Source organism: Protopterus annectens, chromosome 5.part1, assembly GCF_019279795.1.
Source record: "Protopterus annectens isolate FY-2018-M chromosome 5.part1, PAN1.0, whole genome shotgun sequence".
Taxonomy (NCBI): domain Eukaryota; kingdom Metazoa; phylum Chordata; order Ceratodontiformes; family Protopteridae; genus Protopterus; species Protopterus annectens.
This window is the reverse complement of record NC_056736.1, coordinates 602,826,268-602,846,424: the sequence shown is the minus strand read 5'-3', so window position 1 is coordinate 602,846,424 and position 20,157 is coordinate 602,826,268. Positions and strand designations below refer to the sequence as shown.

Sequence of the window (20,157 nt, the reverse complement as noted above, 5' to 3'; positions counted from 1 at the left end):
CCTGCAACCCGTAATAAAGAGCGGGGACAGACAATGGATCCAGAGGGCAGTGAATCTGCGGAGAGGAGTGTTGAGGAGATGGTACGGAGTTCCAATACTCAAAGTACATCAAGTATTCCACCAGGACAAGGGCAAGCCCCTAGTATGAACACTGTATCCTTACAAGGTAGTGTAACGACAAACTTTATTTGTGATTCAGTGCCTACTGTTGAAATGTACCTTAATAAAAACAACTTTTTTAGTATAAACAGTAATGGAGGAAGGGGGGAGCCCCTAGTCAGAAGTAATCCTCCCATCTTTAACAACATCAATGTCCTGATTAGTGAGTTTGATTCTAAACTTTTCAAATGCAAGAAATTGCAATTGGAAATTTCCTACTTAGGGGAGTGCCTGGAGAAAAGGATTGTCCCTAAGGGGCTCAGGCAATGGCGCTTCCCAGTAGGTTTGATCGAAGGATCACATTTCCACAAGCAACTACTCGAACTATTTGATAAACAGAGTTTTGAGTTCATTAGGATGCTCATTGAGCAGTATGGGCAACAGGTGGAAGGTTTGAAAAACAAGTTAGCGGACTTGGAACATAAAATAAAGGAACACTATGATTTTTTAAGATACAAATATGACTATGCCCGTATTTTTACGAGCATAGAAGCTACTATTAATAAGCTTTATGATAATAAAAGGAGAAAAATTAAAAGGGATATACAACAATATTCTAACAACAAAGCTTATCCCAGACCACCACAAATGGGCCAAAGAAATAATAATAATAATAAGAGTAATAATCCTCCTCCTCGGGCATATAAACAGGAATACCCGAAAGTGGGGCATGAAGTACAATGTCTGGATGAATTTTTGGAAGAGAACCATCAAACAAATATGGTGGTAAACGATCAGGTCTTGGACATAGATAATGAATATGACGTGGGGGGGCACATCAATGAAACGGAGTGTGTTTTTGGACAAGAACAGGATGATATAATCCAGGAGATGGATGAGCCAGAGGGGGAGCATAGTCAGGGTTTTCGGCAAGGCCGGAACCCATACCAAATGGACCTGAGGTCGAGCAAGACTGTGGCGACCTACACGAACTCAAGGAACAAACAGAACCAAAGGAGGAAGTGACGAATGTGGAAGGAACCCCCAGTATAGTGTATAGCACAGAGGGTGACTAAGATTTTTAACTATACAACACTAAATATCACCACGGAAATGGCTGACACTTTCTCCAACGGACTGAATTTTGTTCCAAATTCCCACATGGATTTGGTCAAGACAGTAATCGACCTTAAGCTATTCGTGCGTAAATTAAATTTGACATCTGTTTTGGGCAAAGGGTCATCACTGGCTAATCCGTTTAGAATAGCCAGTTTGTTTAACCCACCCCTGGTTAACAATCTAAAAACATTTGAAAAAGCTTGCGAGTTGGATTTAAGGCATTTGGCATTGAATAAAATGTATGGTTCTAAAAAGAGATTGAATATTACAGGGGAGCAGCGGGATTTCTTATCATTAATTCAGGACTGTAATATAAGAGTCATGAAACCCGATAAAGGGAATGGCCTCATTTTCATGAACCAAATTGATTACACTAAAGAAGTAGTTTCACATCTAGATAAGGGGCCTTACAAGCAAATCAGCCTGAATGAAGTTAATAAGGCCTTAAATACGATAAGAGCCACTATCGAAGATCTGTTGTTGGAAGATTTTATTGATATTGAAATACATTCTTATTTCAGTGTGTTGGCACCTAGAATGCCTTCGTTCTTTGGGGCTCCAAAAATACACAAATCTATTAAAAACCCCCCTTTAAGACCCATCGTTGACAGCAGGGGATCCATATTAGTAGCATGTGCAAAATATGTAGATACTATCCTTAAACCTATTATTAGAACAGAAAAGCAGATTTGCAAGGACTCCTGGGGTTTTTTGGAAAATATTAATAAAATACCTTTCGACCCAAGCACTGTATTTTTAACTGTGGATATTAAAGACTTATATACAGTAATTCCACAACAGCTTGGTTTGGAATGGTTAAGGATGTTCTTGGAAGGTAAGAATGTTGAACAGAACATTATTTACATAACTGAGACCCTGCTTGAACTAATTCTCAAATATAGTTTTTTCAACTTTAATGGTCTTACCTACAAGCAGACATCAGGAGTGGCCATGGGCTCCCCATGTGGGGGAGCGTTTGCCAATTGCGTCATGGCCCAGTGGGAAAATACATTCCTGTTCAACAATGATGTTTTTAAAAAGCATGTCGCCTGGTACACTAGATACCAGGATGACATGTTTTTTCTTTGGAAAGGATCCATAGAGGAAACAGAACCTTTTATTGGAGAAATGAGGTCATTTGTAGACTTTTTGGACTTTACATTTGAAGCCCATTATAGGGAGATAAATTATTTAGACATACTGCTCAGTAAAGATTATAATGACTCTAGATACATTAGTAAAATCTATCGTAAACCCACTTATTCCAATGGATTCTTACATTTTAGTAGCTGCCACCCTTACCATCAAAAAAGAGCGGTGGTGAAGGGCCAGATGGTGAGGGCAGCACGCATGACTTCCAGAGACACAGATTTTATTAAGGAGTGTGACAACCTGAGCAATATGTTTATTAACAGAGGATACCCCTGGGCCCTAATATTAGAGATTAAGAACGAAGTTGAGTGTAAAAGGCAGACAGGCCATTTCAAACCCATTTTAAGCACCCAAGACATTTACACATAGACTATGTTCGAACATATGGAGGGACAAGGACTGAATAGTAATAAAAGCAATTTTGGGACCAGATTTCTGTGCACATTTTCAGTGGACCATCGCTTTATAAGGGACATTTTAAGAAAGAATTGGGCAATCATCATTGAGGACAGGCAGTTAGCTGAGGCATTAGGCCCATCACCATGCATTACTTTTAGAAAAGGGCTCAGTCTAAAATCCCTTTTGGAAAGGAATAAGAGATTTAGTTTCAATAGACATAAGGGGATGGCTCGTTGCGGGACATGCCGTCAGTGTAAACACACGCAAGAAGGAGCACATGTTACAATAAACAAACAGAAATTTAGGATCATGGGAAATTATAATTGTGCTACTAGAGCAGTGGTTTATGTGGCTCTGTGTAGCAAATGTCTGGCTTTTTACATAGGGAAGACTGAGAGGGTTCTACGTAAACGCATATACGAACATCTATATGCAATATCTAAGATGGACATAAATAATGCATTGGCCCGTCATGTGATGGAGTGCCCTGATCATATTTTCCATTTTTCAGTATTAACAAAGGTACCCACAGAAGAACACTCAGGCCCCTGGCAGATTAAATTGGAGAAAGAAGAGCTCTTTTGGCAAATTAGAACAGGAGCACACATCTTCCCTGGCCTAAACGAGTCCATTTCCCTCACTTGTATTCTCAAACATCTAGCTTTAAGGAGGTAATTCTTGGTCCTTACACATTTGGTATTATATTGCTAATTCATTGCCATCTAATACAAGGTCTTATGTTTTAAGTTTTTATTTACATTTACTTTTTAGCTTTTTTATATACATGCTCTCATAGTTGTAGTTAATTTTCTAGGGGGGGGGGGTCTGATAGGGTGCACACAGCTCATTTTGCAACCAGGATTTGCTCCATTAGGGTTGTAGCTTAGTAACACACACTACCATCCCATAACAGGGAAACATGCGTTAGCCAGCCCTAACATTTATAAACTTTAAATGGCTACAATTTAGTAGTTTGTACTTGGTAATACAGCGCTTAAGTACACACATTATGGATTTAATATTTGTGTGTTTTAACGTGTTGTTATGTTGTAATTCAAAGTTGCATTTTAAAGTTCAGTAGATGACTAGTAAGACAATGTATAATTGATTAATACATTAACATATGTACATGGTTCTAAGGCACCGTATATACATTTTTAAGATTTTTAAGATTTTATTATGGTTTAAAGTGAATGTGAGTTTTTATAATGAGATGACTACACCTATGAGGTCATTAATACATTAATTGAGTGTATATTTAAACAACGTTCGTGTCTGCACATTTGTTTGTCTGAGGAAGGAAGGCTACAAGGCCATCCGAAAGTTCTTGTTTATTAATAAAGTGCTAACGTTACGGACTTTATTTCGTGATCACTTGTCACTTATTGGATTCACTGTAATCATTACCTGCGGCAGGCTTCCTGGGTTGTTGAATGCTGAAATTACCCATCTAAACCGAATTCTAAGCTTTGCAAGCTATACTTTTTAGACAAGTCTTCTTACAGTCTACATTTAGCACAAAACCATAACGAACATTTAACAAAAAATCTTGTAAACAGAATTCTTTTCCACAGGTCCTCCCATATGCAAAATCTTTTTAGTTACCACCTTTCTTAAATTTTATTTAAAATACATCTCAGTATTTAATCAGAAAAATATTTGGAACCCTTCATGAATTCTTGCAAAAAAAATAAAGACACTGCAGCTGAAGTACATAATACAATAAAAGAATAAACAGCACAAACAGAAAATACTAATTTTCGCAAAATACTCAAGTCACAGTGCAGTCAAAAGTACCTCACCTAGTTAATCTAAAAAAAGATGACCACATATGCACATGGATTCAAAGACATGCATATATGTATTATTACTGTACCTTTAGTTTGTCTGGTGATGTGTAGGGGGCTTCAGGTGCATAAATTCTAAAAATATCAGCAAGACAACATGCAACCAGCAAACGCACATCTTTGTCAGGATGTTTCAGGAAAAAGTCTGAGGCAAGGTGCAAAGCTAGGTTTAGATACTGCTCCTTTTCATCCTCAGAGTCCTGGTCCATGTCCATGAAGGTTTTCACAACCATCTAAAAGAAAGAAAATGCAAGTTAAAAATGCAATATAATGCAGCATAGCAAACAGGCAGGAGTAGACTAGACGACCTCTGTACTCTACCAAATGAATACATTTCCCCATGTAGGTGAAATTCATAGTAGTTCAACCATTGTAGGGAAAAAACTTTAAAAGATCAGAGCTGGCCATGCCAAACCTTTCATGTTAGGGAAAATTCTGATGCAAACACTTCTATGTCACCACCAAATAAACGAGTACTGTATAGAGCACTCGTTTTCCCTATTATCTTCTGTAATGTACTGATCTGCTCAGACTATTTGCCCACATTGAGAAAAAAATAAGAGCAAACTTTCCTGCTGATAGAAACCATTTACAATTTTGTCCATCACTGCAATCCTCCTCTAAGCAATTTCTTTCTCAGGGTGCATCTCACTTACAATATGCTTTATGCAAGAGCTGCTCCATTTTTAATGTACATTTAAGCTAGATGATCCCATGACTCGCTCCATGAACGGTGTTGCGCACCAGGCAAAAGATCTGTCACTGAGGTAACTAGATTTGTGTTCTAATCAGTGTCAGACATACACAGTCTATTTCACAATGCTGCAGCCAGCTAAATACTACTTACTGAAATGAATTTTTGTCAGTGTCACAGTTGCGTAGTTAAATGGCATTGATGCATGCTTGCGTTTAGTTAATTGCCATTATGCCACAGGGATATACGACTGTAAATGCAGCTACTGTGAAAATACAGCACCGCAATAGTGTATACTGTAACTGCACGACTCACCTTTTCATTCTGTAGGTAGGTTACCTTTACTACTGAAAATCACTGAATGACAAACTACTATGCCACAATATTAGAGAGAGACTGGAAAGCAATCTCACTTTGGGTACATGAAAAAATTACTGATTGATATAAGACATGGCTGTACTTATTTATGCTGTTAGAGAAATGCTAATGATTACTAGTTAAGCATTACTGATGTGAAATTTTAGGGACATGCTTGTTGTAGTCCAGTAAAATTACTGTGGTAGGTGAGCAGACAAAAAATTGTGCTGTTTGCAGTACACAATTACTCAAGTGTAGAAGTCAATCCTTGATTCCTTGCTCATTTTGAATTTTTAAACAGACTGTAGAAGTTTTAGTTTTTCATCATTTCCAATTTCTAAAAATGTTGGAGATCATATCTGAATTACACCTAATGCAAAAGAGAATTTTTTTTAAACTGTGCATTTTACATATCTATTAAGGCCTTCAGATTTGAATTTTAGCCCTATTTCTGTTTTTGATCACGGTTCTAAATCCAGCCCTGCCAGTTTCTACAGCTACCCTGAAACTTAGCCATATGGTACATTTCTTTCTAGAAACATAGCTGTTTTGAGGCAGCACAAGAGGCAACAGCTCTAGTGGAATTAGCTCTAAGAGAAGTAGACAGAGATTTGCCATGAAAATGATGACAAAAGGAAATGGCCTTAAACATCCAGGAGACCGGATTTGGCTGTTTCTAAGCAAAACAAACGATGTCCTGGGAATAAAGGAAACAAAAAGCTGATCAGACTTATGAATGGCCTTAATTTTATCCAAATAGTACCGGAGCTGTCTGTGCAAATCCAAGGTATGCAGGACCCTCTCACTAGCACTATGAGGTGAAGGTTAAAAGGGAGTTGTACCAAATGATGCAAGGACATCTCCTTTACTACCTTGTGCATAAAAAGGATTAGTATAAAGGGACATCCTGTCCCTGTGAAAAACCAAAACAGAAGGAATGCCATAAAGGCTTGGAGCTCACAAACCCTCTGAGCAGAACAGCCAGCAACAAAACAGCCTTCCAGGTATAAAGTTGCAAAAAAGTAGAATCTGCAGACACAAAAGGAGCCTCAGTCAATTTTTCCAAAACAAAATTAAACTCCCAAGGAGGTGGAATAAGTTTCCTTGGAGGCCTAATATGTAGGATGCTTTGACCTCAAAATGAGAAGTCAAAGCAGGATTCAAGGGCAGATGAGCAAAAATGGCTGACAAATAGGCCTTCACAGAATAGGCCAGGCCAGACTGGAGCAACTCGAACAAAAAATAGAGGACCAGAGGGGACCCCCCCCACTGAAAAATGGTCTTGGCTGTGAGCATGGTACACCAGACAGAAAATCATTTTCACTTGGACATAAAAGACTTCTTAAATGAGGGTTTCCCTTGCCTCCTGTAAAACTGTGAGCACGTCCTCAGAAAAGAGGCATCTGAAAGGGATAAAAACAGATTCAGGAACCTGGGCAGTGAGACACTTCCTTGTGGTATATTTGGTTGGAGACACATGGATGAAGCGAGTCAGCTGCAGAGAAATATGGCTGTTGGGAAATCCCTGTGGGCAAAGAGGCGCACACTGCCATGCCCATGGCTTTAATAACCAAGTGCATGGAAGCAGAAGATGTAACCAGTGTTGTGCTTTGTATACACTACATGCTTATGTTACAGCAACATACAAAAGTGTGCCTACAGCATGCAGGAAATCCTGCATGCTACTGTACTCACAATTATGTTCCAATATGCATTTTAGGTAATATTCCCTGGACACTGTGAAGGGGGTAGTGGTACACACACAAACACACACACACACACACACACACTATAAAAGGCACTGCCCAGTGTGCACTGCATTTTTACTGTTTACAAGTAATCTCTGTGGTATCCCCGAAGTCTCAAAACAACCCACTAAAGTGTAGTGGGTCCAAAAACATAACAGTGTAAGAAACTTCTCTGTGTGGAAGATTTTCAGTCCATATATTTCTAGTTAATCACTGCATATTAATCAGATCAGACAATAGTAGTAGAAGTAGCGAACGTAAACTCGTCTTAAGTCAAAACAAAACAAAACAAAAAGTAATAATAGAAAATATATAATTGTACAGCATTACTAAGTTTCGAAAGTAATCCAAGCAAGGCAGGCAGTCTGTTAACAGTTGAAAATCCTTTATTAAGTACACAGACAAGCGATCCAAGTAAAACAAAAATAGAGTAATTTCCAAATGAACTAAGGTTGATATATTTCCAGCCATGTAGTATATTGTCTGGGATAAAACCACAGACTTAATAATCTACTTAATTGTTTGTTTGTGTCTTTCGATTTTTCCCGTTTAGGGGTCGCCACAGCGGAACTCCGGTCCGCTAATGATTGGCAGTAGAGTTTTACGTGCTGGCTTGCCGGGCCTAATGCACAACCTTCAACGAAGGAACGCCCATTCACGCATGTCGCCACACAGAAGACGCTCTAACTGAGAATCGAACGGGCAACATCTAACTGTGAGGCGACAACACTACCGCAGCACCACCACCACATAATCTACTTAATAATTTGGTTAAATAAGAGGTACCACACCATTATATAATTTTATTTAAAGTACATAAGAGTTATATATTATTATGACAGCGACTAAGAAGGGAAGGACCAGCTCGAATGTCACACTGATGTGGGGAACTGATGTGAATTTAACATGTGTAACAACAACACTGTTTTACAGCACAATAAACCACTCCCATGCCCGATAAAAAGTATATACATTTAGAAAGCTTGTGAGGAAATTATTACTCTATTTTTGTTTTACTTGGATCGCTTGTCTGTGTACTTAATAAAGGATTTTCAACTGGAAACAGACTACCTACCGAGCTTGGATTACTTTCGAATACTTAGTAATGCTGTACAATTATATATTTTCTATTATTACTTTTTGTTTTGACTTAAGACAAGTTTACCTTCGCTACTTCTACTACTGTCTGACCTGATTAATATACAGTGATTAACTAGAAATATATGGACTGAAAATCTTCCACTGTTTTGCATTTTTACTGTTACTGACATGCCCACTGTCCAGCCTGTTGCTGATGCCTTCCATACTGCCTGCTGTCTCATGCTACCTTAGGGGCCATGGACATTACTTTCCGCCTGTACATTTGAGTATTGAAGTTTCATCGGTGAACTGTTCTTGTGAAGGAAGCTGAAAGGGGCAGGCAAGGTTGATAGAAAACTGTTGAATCCATCACTCAAATTCCTTCTTCACACAGGGAGAGAGAGGTACACTGAAAACAAGACTGTGACAATGCTACAGAAAAAAATGACTTGAGGTAGCACTGAAGCTTCTGCATATGCAACCTGGTAAGAGAAAGTATTGGAATAGAAGAGGCCATGAATTCTAGAGCACAAAGAAACTCCCTAGCTGGCATGGTAGTCAGAGGTAGAAGAGACTGAAAGAAGCCCGTCAATGACAAAACATTTGAAGGTGGAAGAGAACCCAACATTGGCACTGTCCGAATCCTGCATTCCAGATACACAAGAACCTGAGAGGGAGCTAGGACGGACTTTTGGAAGACAGCAAACACCAGACTTTGAAGGAGAGAGATGGTGATCTTCAGATCCTGTAATAAGCGACTGGGAGAAGGCACCTGAAGCAACAGGTCACCTAGATAAGGAAAAATCTGAATATGCCTGGGTGCCTGCAGAAAGCCTTTTCTGAATACCTGTGGGGCAGCAGAGAGGCCAAAGGACAAAGCAGAGAACTGCACAATGAAAGGAAAACATACAGAAACACAAACTTCCTAAAAACGGGGTTGATAGGGATATGAAGGTAAGCATCTTTCAGATCCAGGACAGAAAAGCCAGGAGTAATAAAAGTGGAAACAGGGTTTGTAAAGTAAGAAAACTAAAAGAAAAGATCTTGAAAAAGGTGTTCAGCCTGAAGAGATCTAGAATAGGTCTCCAAGTGACCTCCTTTTGAGGAACCAGGAACATCTTGGAATAAAAAACCTTTCCCACTTAGGAAGGGGGAATAGGGTGAATAGTTCCTTGGTTCACTAGGGTCCCTAGAACCTTGAAAAAAATGAGGTAGTTGCTCCAGAAGAGGTTGAGGAATCCCTAAAAAAGGAGGGAGAGACTTCCATACCACTAAGTACCCCTGACGGATGACAGAAAGAACCCAAGAATCTATAGGGATGAGGATGCCAAATTGGAAGACAAAGGGAAGGTCGAAGGCACAAAGGAGCCTGGTCTAAAACGGTGGTGGCAAACTGTCAAACAGAAGCAAGCTTATCAGATAAAGGAAGCTTCTGGCCTAAAGAAATCTGAGAAGCCTCAACAAAGTGGATCCACCTCTTACTCTTCCTGCACTTGGAGACCTGGTGGGGTTGCTTGCAAATAAAAACAGATCTGGAAGGATAATTCCTGTGGAACTAAGGGATAGGAGAGAGAAAAATATCTTTAAGGTGCTGTAAGGCTTTGCCTTTCTCTTGAATAGATTTAAGCATGTCAGCAGCAGCAGTCACCAAAAGATGTTTATTATCCAAAAGAGCATCCAACAACTTGACCTTAATGTCTTCAAGCAAAGGCTGTAGCCAAGAATAATGCCTCACAACAGACCCAAAAGCACAGCCCTAGAAGAGGAATCCGCAACATCATAGTTAAAGTGGCAAGCTGCTTGAGAAGTGGAAGTATTTGCCTTCAGAATCAGTGCGGTCAGAAACAACCTGATAAGCCTGAGCAATCAAGGATACAGCATACCTGGTCATTTGGGTCTGGTAATTTAAAGCCCTTAAGGCCAAAGTAGAAGCAGTGTAAACTTTACCAGTCCTCTCCACTGCCCTACAATCCTTATCAGAAGGTAAAAGTTTGGAAGAGGGCAAAAGCTTAGACGGCTTGTCAGAAGAGGCCGACACCATAACAGGATCAGCAGGACAACATTTAAATAAAAACTGACAATCCTCATCAGGAACATCAAGTTTCTTAAAAGCAGGAGACAGGCAACCAACACAGGAAGAACTGCCAATGTTTAGGAGCATCTACCTTAAGTAACTCATAATATCTTATCTGAATATCAGACACTTGAAAAGAATACCACTTCAAGTATTCCATCATCCTAGCAACTGTGTCCCCAAAAAACAATTCCTCAAAAGGAGGCTCATGGCCAACAGACTCCTCTTCATCAGAACTATAAGCCAAAGGTTAAGGCATCCATCAAGAACAGGACAAAGACCCCTCTTCAGACACTGAATCCTTATCCAAAAAATCCAGTTCCCCAAGTCAATTAGAAGGGATAGAATCCAAGGAGAAGCAGTCACTGAAACCCACTGAGGAGGCTTTAAGGCCATCAAGGCAGAAAAGCCCCGAGTAAACTCCTGCCATTCCTTTGAGGATTCTTAGGATGGAGCAAAAAGTACAGTTGTGTACACTTGCCATAAATGTAGATGTTCGAGTGTATTCACTGTTGCAGTCATTACATTTGGGTAATCTGCTGGCAGGTTGCCCTCAGTCGGCCTGATTTAACAAAATCTCGGGTCCTGCATCGGTTGCTGTCCTTTCTTCCATGACGTCAGGTCGGCTGGGGTATAAAACATGCTGCAGACACAATTAAATGAGTTTTGCTTGCCCCAGATGTTAGGTTGTTAGGTGCCCCCCTAATGGGGAGCAAATAAACAAAAATACAAAGGTATACCTCCAACAAAAAGGAAATACACCAAAAAGGCTTTTAAGCATAGTAAAGGAAAGTAGAGGTATAGCCAAAGGAAATTAGGGGGCTGGAGGGTGGGTAACCAGGACTGCAACAGTGAATACACTCAAACATCTAAATTTATGGTAAGTGTACACAACTGTACTATAATTCTTCATGTTTCACTGTTGCAGTCATTACATTTGGGTAGATTCCCAAAGCTATGGTTGGGAGGAGGAGTTTATATAGCACTAGGGCCGGCTATAACTCCCTGCAAGACGGCAGTGGCAAAGCCAGCTCTGGATTTAGACAAAATTGGCAAATTATAATGCTTGGTGAAAGTATGTACAGAACTCCAGGTAGCAGCCTCTAGGATGACCCTGGTAGGAACACCTCAGAGAAAGGCTGCAAAAGCAGATGCAGCCCTGGTGGAGTGAGATCTGATCCTCTGGGGGATAGGTTTTCCATGGTGCTTACAGCAGAAATGAATGCAATGGCTTATCCATTTAGAAATGGTTTGTTTTGAAATAGCCTTCCCCTCTGCCCCTGCAGCAAATGCTACCAGCAGTTGGTCAGATTTTCTTCGAGGTTTAATCGTGTCCAAGTAGAATCTAAGTTGACTGTGCACACATCAAAGGAATGCAGAATCCATTCCCCTTTGTTCTGTGGATTGGGAAAGAATGTTGGCAAATGTTAGAAGTGGGAGCCCTGGGGGAAAAGAGTGCTTGTACCACTGGCAGGGGCTGTAGGTTGTGACAGCACACTCATCACCTCAAAAGCACATCTCTCTGGCTCCGAAGACCTTCCCCACTCCGAAAAGACAAAGGACAGTGCCGGAGCCCGAGCCATCGGCTCAGAGATAGATGCAGGGTCCGAGCTCTCCCTGGCGGACGCGCCGAGCAGAAGGCTTGGAACCGAAGGTAGATTCAAACCCTCCCCCTCAGCGCCGACAGAAGAGCTTCGGTCCCTGGACACGATGGACAGAGCAGAGCATGTCGAGAGCCGAACTTGGCTCCAATGGAACAGCAAAGGGAGCCGGAACCGAGGGTTCCTCCATTGGTAACAAACACTTCGGCTCCGAAAAACCAACATGGCTCAGAGGAGGAATCACGGATGAGGACAAGACTGGTTCGAGTGGCTCCGGAGCAGAGTGGGTAGGAGCAAACAAAAATTTAGACAGGGCAGACGACTTGAAGAATCTCAGTACTGCCCTCTCCACATCATCTTCTGAAAGACTTATGGAAGATCTGGAAGATAAGGTTGGGGATCTCGACCTAGCAGGCACTGGAGATTTGACCATCAAGGAGACCATTAGGGACTCTACAGACTGGCTCCGAGAAGCGGAGTCAACTATTTGCAAGGGTTCAGCAGTTGGCACCAAAGCACCTGTGACCGACTCTGAAACCACGTGCTCTCCTTTGGCTCCGAAGACTGAGAAGTCGAGGAGGCAGGTTTTGTTAATTTGGTAGGAGTCTCCGAAACACTAGCCGGTGCCAGAGAAGGCCTTTTTGAACCTTTTGATTTTGAGTCAGATCTTGACTTAGATCAAGAAGCCGAAGAACCATACAAAGCTTCCTTGAAGGTTGGCTTCAAAAGACCAGAGTATCAGTTTGTTTTTTCTCTCCTGCAACACACTAGGAGAAAAAGCATGACAGAACAAACATGATGCTTGCAAATGGATGGCTCCCAAACAGTAGACACAGCTACTGTGGCCACCTGTCAAAGACATTTTCTGGGAGCACTTCATACATTTTTTGAACCCAGAGGGTTTGTGCTCCTTGCTATCCTTAGACATTGCAACACACAAGCAACCAGAGGGGAAAGAGAAACAGAATGAGAATGACTGAGGACTAGGTCCTCTAACTAAAACGGGCCTAGCCCTGCAGAAGAATTACATGAGGACTAGGTCCTCTAAGTTAAACGGGCCTAGCCTGGTGTAAGAAAGAAAACTAGGTTTTTCACTAAACAGACAGATTCAGTCACACAGGAAAAAATTTTCAAATAAAATACAATGGAGTAGCAACACGAGGACTAGGTCCTCTAAGTTAAATGGGCCTAGCCCTGTGAAGAACCAGCATTCTAATTCAAACAAACCAAGAATACCACAACACACACACACATGCTCAAAAGGTAGGAGCAAAATTAGCAACTGTAAGTAATTAAGACTTTAGCAGGTCCCCGCTAAAAACCAACAGTCAACAATAATCGCTCGACAGGAAAATAATCAACAGGAGCTCCTATTAATTAAAAATGTACAGTTGTGTACACTTACCATAAATGTAGATGTTAGAGTGCATTCACTGTTGCAGTCATTACATTTGGGTAATCTGCTGGTAGGTTGCCCTCAGTCGGCCCGAATAACAAAGTCTTGGGTCCTGCGTCAGTTGCTGTCTCCTCTTCCATGACGTCAAGGGTATAAAACATGCAGCCAACGCCATTTTAATCAGTTTTTCTTAACCCAGATGTCAGGTGTCCCCCAAATGGGGAGCAAATATTACATATATATATATATATATATATATATATATAAAGGCTTTTGAGCATAGTGAAGGAAAGAAGAGGTATAACAAGAGAGAAGAAAAGGGGGCTGGCGGGTGGGTAACCCGGACTGCAACATTGAATATACTCAAACATCTACATTTATGGTAAGTGTACACAACTGTACTATGTTCTTCATGTTTCACTGTTGCAGTCATTACATTTGGGTAGATTCCCAAAGCTATGGTTGGGAGGAGTTTAGATAGTGTTAGGGCCAGCTACAAGGCCCTGCAACACTGCAGTGGCAAAGCCAGCTGTGGATTTAGAGAAAATTGGCAAATGATGATGCTTGGTGAAAGTATGTACGGAACTCCAGGTAGCAGCTTCTAGGATGTCCCTGGTAGGAACGCCTCTGAGAAAGGCTGTAGTGATCCCCGGGGGGAAACTTTTTCCATGGTGCTTGTAGCAGAAATGAATGCAATGGCTTATCCATTTAGAAATGGTTTGTTTTGAAATAACCTTCCCCTCTGCCCCTGCAGCAAATGCTACCAGCAGTTCCGTTTTTTTTTTAGGTTTAGTCCTGTCCAAGTAAAATCTAAGTTGTCTGTGCATATCTAAAGAATGCAGAATCCGTTCCCCTTTGTTCTGTGGATTGGGAAAGAAGGTTGGCAAATGAATGGACTGATTAACAGCCACACTGGATACCACCATGGGCATGAAGAATGGACTGGTTCTGAGTGACACCCCTGTCCGCATGAAAGATGATGAAAGGCTATGATGAAAGGCTCCACTGCCATAAGAGCCTGCAATTCAGATAACCCTTCTAGCTGAAGTGATTGCTAAAAGGAAAGCTGTTCTCAAAGAAAGAAATTTTTAAGTCTGCAGTAGCAGCTGGCTCGAAAGGAGGTAGAGTGAGTTTCTCCAAAACAAAGTTAAGGTCCTAGGCTGGGGTTGGAATTCTCCTGGGTGGACTCATATTTTTGGCCCCTCTGAGGTATTGCTTGAGCAGTGGATGAGAGAAGAGGGGGGGGTTCTGTGTTATAATGAGCTGAAATGACAGAGGCATGGATGTTAATGGAGGAAAAAGAGAAGCCCTTGTGAAGCATCTCAGTTAAGTGTTGTAAAATCTGGGTAAATTCGGCGCTGCAGTGCTCATCCCTTGAGACTGGTTCCAGGCACAGAATCTTTTCCATTTTTCAGCATAAGATTTTCTAGTACTAGGCCTCCTTGCCTCTAAGATGACATCCATCACAGATTTGCTGAGGGATGGTAAGGGAGAGTTTAAGTAATTAGCCAGGCTGTAAGGTTCAGTGCTGGAAGCTGAGGGTGCAGAATCTGGTTCTCCTGCTGAGACAGCAGGGAAAGAGTCTGAGGCAGATGCCATGGAGATAACAGTGACACACTGCGCAGGAGGGGGTAATAGTGTTGGTGCGGCCAGTCTGGAGCAATCAAAATCATCCTTGGTTTGTCCTGTTTGACTTTTAGTAGTACTATGGAGAGTAGAGGCAGCGGGAGGAAGGCATAGACTGATGTTTTTCCAGCTGAAGGACAGAGCATCTACTTTCCAGGCTTGTTTGTGGGGAGTCCTTGTGCAAAATTTGTCCAACTGGTAGTTCTGAGGGGAGGCAAACAAGTCTATATCTGGGTTCCCCCATTCGCTTGCCAACATGTTGAAAATCCTTGGTTCCAGTTTCCACTCATGTGGGTCCATGAGGTTTCTGCTTAGTCCGTCTGTCAGTGTAATTTTCCTGGCAGGAATTGAGCTTGTAGGTGCACTTGGTAGCTCAAGGCTGTGTTCCACAATGCCATGACTAGTCTGCAGAGGGGATAGGAATGTGTACCCCCTGCTTGTTTATGTACCACATAACCGTGGTGATGTCCGTCTTCATCAGTAATTGTCCTGGATGGAGGTAGTCCTTGAAGGCTGTCAGTGCATTCTGTAAAACTAGCATTTCTTTTTGATTCATATGAAAGTGTGTGACACACTGTGCAGGAATGGGTACCAGGGTTGGCGAGGCCAGTCTGGAGCAATCAAAATCATTTTTGGTTTGTCCTGTTTGGCTTTTAGTAGAACATTTGGAGAGCAAAGGCAGAGGGGGAAAGGCGTAGACCAATAGGTTTTTTCAGCTGAAGGACAGAGCATCCACTTTCCAGGATTTTTTGTGATGAGCTCTTGTGCAAAATTTGTCCAACTGGTAGTTCTAGGGTGAGGCAAAAAGATCTATGTCTGGGCTCCCCCATTTGCGTGTCAACATGTCGATATAACGTGGTTCCAGTTTCCATTCGTGAGGGTCCATGAGATTTCTGCTTAGTTTGTCTGCCAGAACATTCTGCTTTCCTGGCGGGAATTGAGCTTGTAGTTGTACTTGGTAGCTCAAGGCCGTGTTCCACAATGCCATGGCTAGTCTGCAGAGGGGATAGGAATGTGTACCCCCTTGCTTGTTTATGTACCACATAACCGTGGTGATGTCCGTCTTCATCAGTAATAGTCCTGGACGGAGGTAGTCCTTGAAGGCTGTCAGTGCATTCTGTAAAACTAGCATTTCTTTTTGATTCATATGAAAGTGCATTTGGGCTCCATTTGCCCTGAACGCACTTCCCTGCCAGATGAGCCCCCCTCATGCATAGTCTGATGTTTCTGTAGTTAGGGTTTGGGCGGCAGGGGGTGGTGTGAATGTCAGTCCCTTGTTTTGGTGACAGGCCTCTGCCCACCATAGGAACTCTAGGAGCAGGCAAGGTATGACAGGAATCATTGTTTCCAGGCTGTGACAATGCTGACTCCATAAACCTTTTAAGTACCACTTAAGTTTCCTCATCTGCAATCTTGCATATGGTATTAGAAGAATGCAGGAGGCCATAAAGCCAAAGGCTTGCAGTAAATACCTTGCAGATATAGCAGAGTTTTTGTGGCCACCTGTTTGACTTAAGTCATCAAATGAATTTGCTTTTCTGGCATAAGGAAAGCCACCTGGGCAGTTGTATTCAAGCTTGCACCCAGGAATATAATCTTTTGAGAGGGTAACAGTTGAGATTTCTTTTCGTTTATGGTGTACCCTAGACAGGTTACAAACGCCAGATGTTTTAGAAGAATGGCCTGGTTTTCTGCCCGAGTTAGACAATCGTCCAGGTATGGATATATTTGAATATTTCTTTGCCTGCAAAATGCAATTACTGGAGCCAGGCATTTTGTGAATACCCTGGGCATAGTAGACAAGCCAAAGGGCAGTGCAGAGAACTGATAATGCATGCAGTCTGCTTTGAAGCGTAGGAATCTTCTGCAAGATTCCCTGATTGGGATATGCAGGTAAGCCTCTTAAGTCGAGAGTTGCCAACAAGGCATCCTTGCCTAGCATAGGAAGTAACTGGTGAAGACTCAGCATCTTGAATTTTGAAACGTCCAGAAAGGTGTTTAGAGTAGACAGGTCCAGAATTGGACGCCATGATTTGTCTTTTTGGAGTACCAGGAAAAGCATGGAATAGTAGCCTTGTCCCTTTTCCTCTTCTGGTACTAGTTGAATAGCCCCCACGTTTAGGAGGGAAAAGTACTTGTTTCTGAGCCTCTGCCCTCTGATTTGGGGGCAAGTCTGGCCACCAGTTTGGAGTTGGCAGCAGGTGGAAATGAAATTTGTATCCCTGGGACACTATATTTAAAACCCATTTGTCCTGGGTTACAAGTTGCCAGTTTCTTAGATGAAGAGGCAGTTTTCCCCACAAAGGGGCGGCTTAAGAGGTAACTGCTTGGTAATTTCAAACGGAAGTCATTGAGACTGTTTATTTCCAGATTTGGAAGTTGAAGCATCCCATTGCTTAGTTCTGAAAGTCCCTTGGGACTGAAACCTGGTGCTTTTGGAATGACTGGGTTTGGTCGTAGTGGCTCTGGAAGGAGCTGGAAAGAACCAGTTCTTAGTAGGCCAATGCCTACTAAATCTAGGAGGTTGCACTTGTAAGAAATCTTTCACAGTTTGCATAGATTTAGCTTTATGTTCCATCTTTTTTTAGAACTTCAGCCTTATTGCCAAACAAACTGTCCTGCTGTAAAGGAGCATCCAAAAGTTTTGCTTTAACATGATCAGGCAGAGATTGCTCCTTAAGCCAAGCATGCCTTCTAAAGCACAGACCCAGTAACAGCAGCCCTGCAAGAGGCTTCTAAAGAATCAAAACCACATTGTAAAGTATGTTTGCCAACTTGTTTATCTGAATGCAATAAATCCTGCAAATGTTTATTCTCCACACAGTCAGAAATAAACTTAATTTTCTGTTTAAGCAGTACCATGATATGCTGTTGATATTTTAGCATATGGAAATGACAGTTTAAAGCCCCAATTGCCAAGGTTGCAGAAGTATAAACCTTTTTACCCCATCTATCCAGTGCCCTGAACCTCTATCAGAAGGGGTAAGATTTTTTGCAGAAGCCTTAATGCCCTTGGGGCCATGAGAAATGGCTTCAGGGTTCGCAACTGGATTTTTGAAAATGAATTTGTGGGACTCAGGAACCCTGTAAGTACCTGTCAGGTTTGCTAGGAGATGGAGGCAAGGAATAAGGGGCCATACTGGATTCCGAAAACACAAACAATATCTAGTACAGGAGGTATAGCCAAAGGCCTATGTTGAGGAAGAAGGAAATCCCTAAGCCTCTTTTTGGATTCAGAGAAATCCTAACTTTCCCAGTGGAAATACTCCCTTAAGGTATGTAAAGTTTCCCCAAAAGAAAAATCCTCAAGAGAAGAAGCAGAGGGAACGGAATCCCCTGCATCAGAGTCTTCATAAGTAGGTATGGAAATATCCTGATCATTAGAAGAGTCAGAAGAAAGAGTCCTGTTCAGAAGATTAATACTCAAAATCAATTCTAGGCCTCTTGTTGGGGGGGGGGGGTTGACTACCCCTGATTAGAGTGATTAAATCTTCAGTCATTTTGATCATTTATTTTTTAGGCAAAGGGGCCTGAACATGTGGCCTGAGCATCAGTTTTTTAGACATAGACCAAGATATAGGCCTTAGCACTGAAGTTGGAGTCTGTTTAATATGCAAGCTTGTAGTTCTGAATACACCCTCAGAAGCCGATGACTGCTCAGCGGCTCTGGACCCATCCAAGCTACAAACATCCAGGGGCTCCATATGTGAAGCATCTCGCGGCATACAGGACTCCGAATGGGTGTCAATAAAGGCCTGGGAATCTGAAGTAGCGGGTATCAAGGGCTGCAAAAGCGACTCACCAAGTACCGGCGAACTGGCGACTGGCTTTGGAGAAGTGTCGGCGGCAGTTGTAGATCTCAACAGCCTGTCTCTATTTCTTTGCATTTTTTCAGTATTCCGGTAGTCGGATGGGTAACGGACATTATTTCTGGATAATTAAACCGAGAACAGAAATATTTTGAAGAAGAAATGTACCGACGATGGACAGTGTGCTGATTAAAAAAAGCACAAACCAACGGCAAGGTACGTTTATGGTCAGGGCCAAGGCAAGGAGAACAGTACAAACGAAAATCCTTATGAGGTATTTGCTACCCACAAGTAAAGCAATTAATAACTTTTACTGACATCGGTAAGGAGCAACAAAAAGTTTCCCCAACGAGGTACTTAGCTTTTAGTTAAAGACTTCGGTTCTGAAACTCGAAAACGAAAATTTTAGGAGTCGGCTGACACTTGCGAACTGCTTCTGCTTCGGGAACCGCGTGGCAAGAAAGACTGATGTAATGGCGTTGGCTGCATGTTTATACCCCTGACGACCTGACGTCATGGAAGAAGGGACAGCAACTGACGCAGGACCCAAGACTTTGTTATTCAGGCCGACTAAGGGCAACCTGCCACCAGATTTCACAAATGTAAAACATGCAACAGTGAAACACGATGAACATCAGCAGCTTGCTGAAAAATATGAAGACTGAAACTTAACGGCTACCATTTAGTGAATTCATTCCTCACGTCTCCCCACAGCTCTCAAACTCTTAGCACAAAGGCTTTTTTATCCTGTACCCAAGGCACAGGGTTTGAGCCAGAGTACACACACACAGACACACACACACATATATATATATATATATATATATATATATATATATATATACACATACATACATACACACACACACATACATACAAACAATACATTCTGTTGCATGTTTTACAGTTCAGGTCTGCCAATTACGAAGTACATGTGTGTAGATCATAATAAATTCTTGATTCACACTTGTGATTCAGTCTGCCAAAATGACTATGTTGACATTATTTTTAGAAGATGCATGTGTCAATTATAACAACCAGTAACTGGCTTAAGTCCCTTTTTTATTTAGCCAAGACAGTGCCAGAAAACCTTGCTTCATTACATTGGCTTCCAGTCCAATAAAGCTAGCGGCTCCATGCCTTCAAAAAGCTTCAC

The 20,157-nt window shown here is 41.8% G+C and overlaps 1 protein-coding gene across 2 annotated transcripts in view; it reads right to left on the bottom strand.

The window, feature by feature from the left end:
- PDS5B (PDS5 cohesin associated factor B) overlaps positions 1–20,157 on the bottom strand; it is a 3,703,643-nt gene that overhangs the window by 3,357,805 nt on the left and 325,681 nt on the right. For both annotated transcript variants that reach the window (XM_044073218.1, XM_044073219.1), the window contains exon 3: positions 4,646–4,849. In XM_044073218.1, coding sequence (XP_043929153.1) covers positions 4,646–4,849 — 204 coding nt within the window. The remainder of the gene's footprint in view (positions 1–4,645; positions 4,850–20,157) is intronic.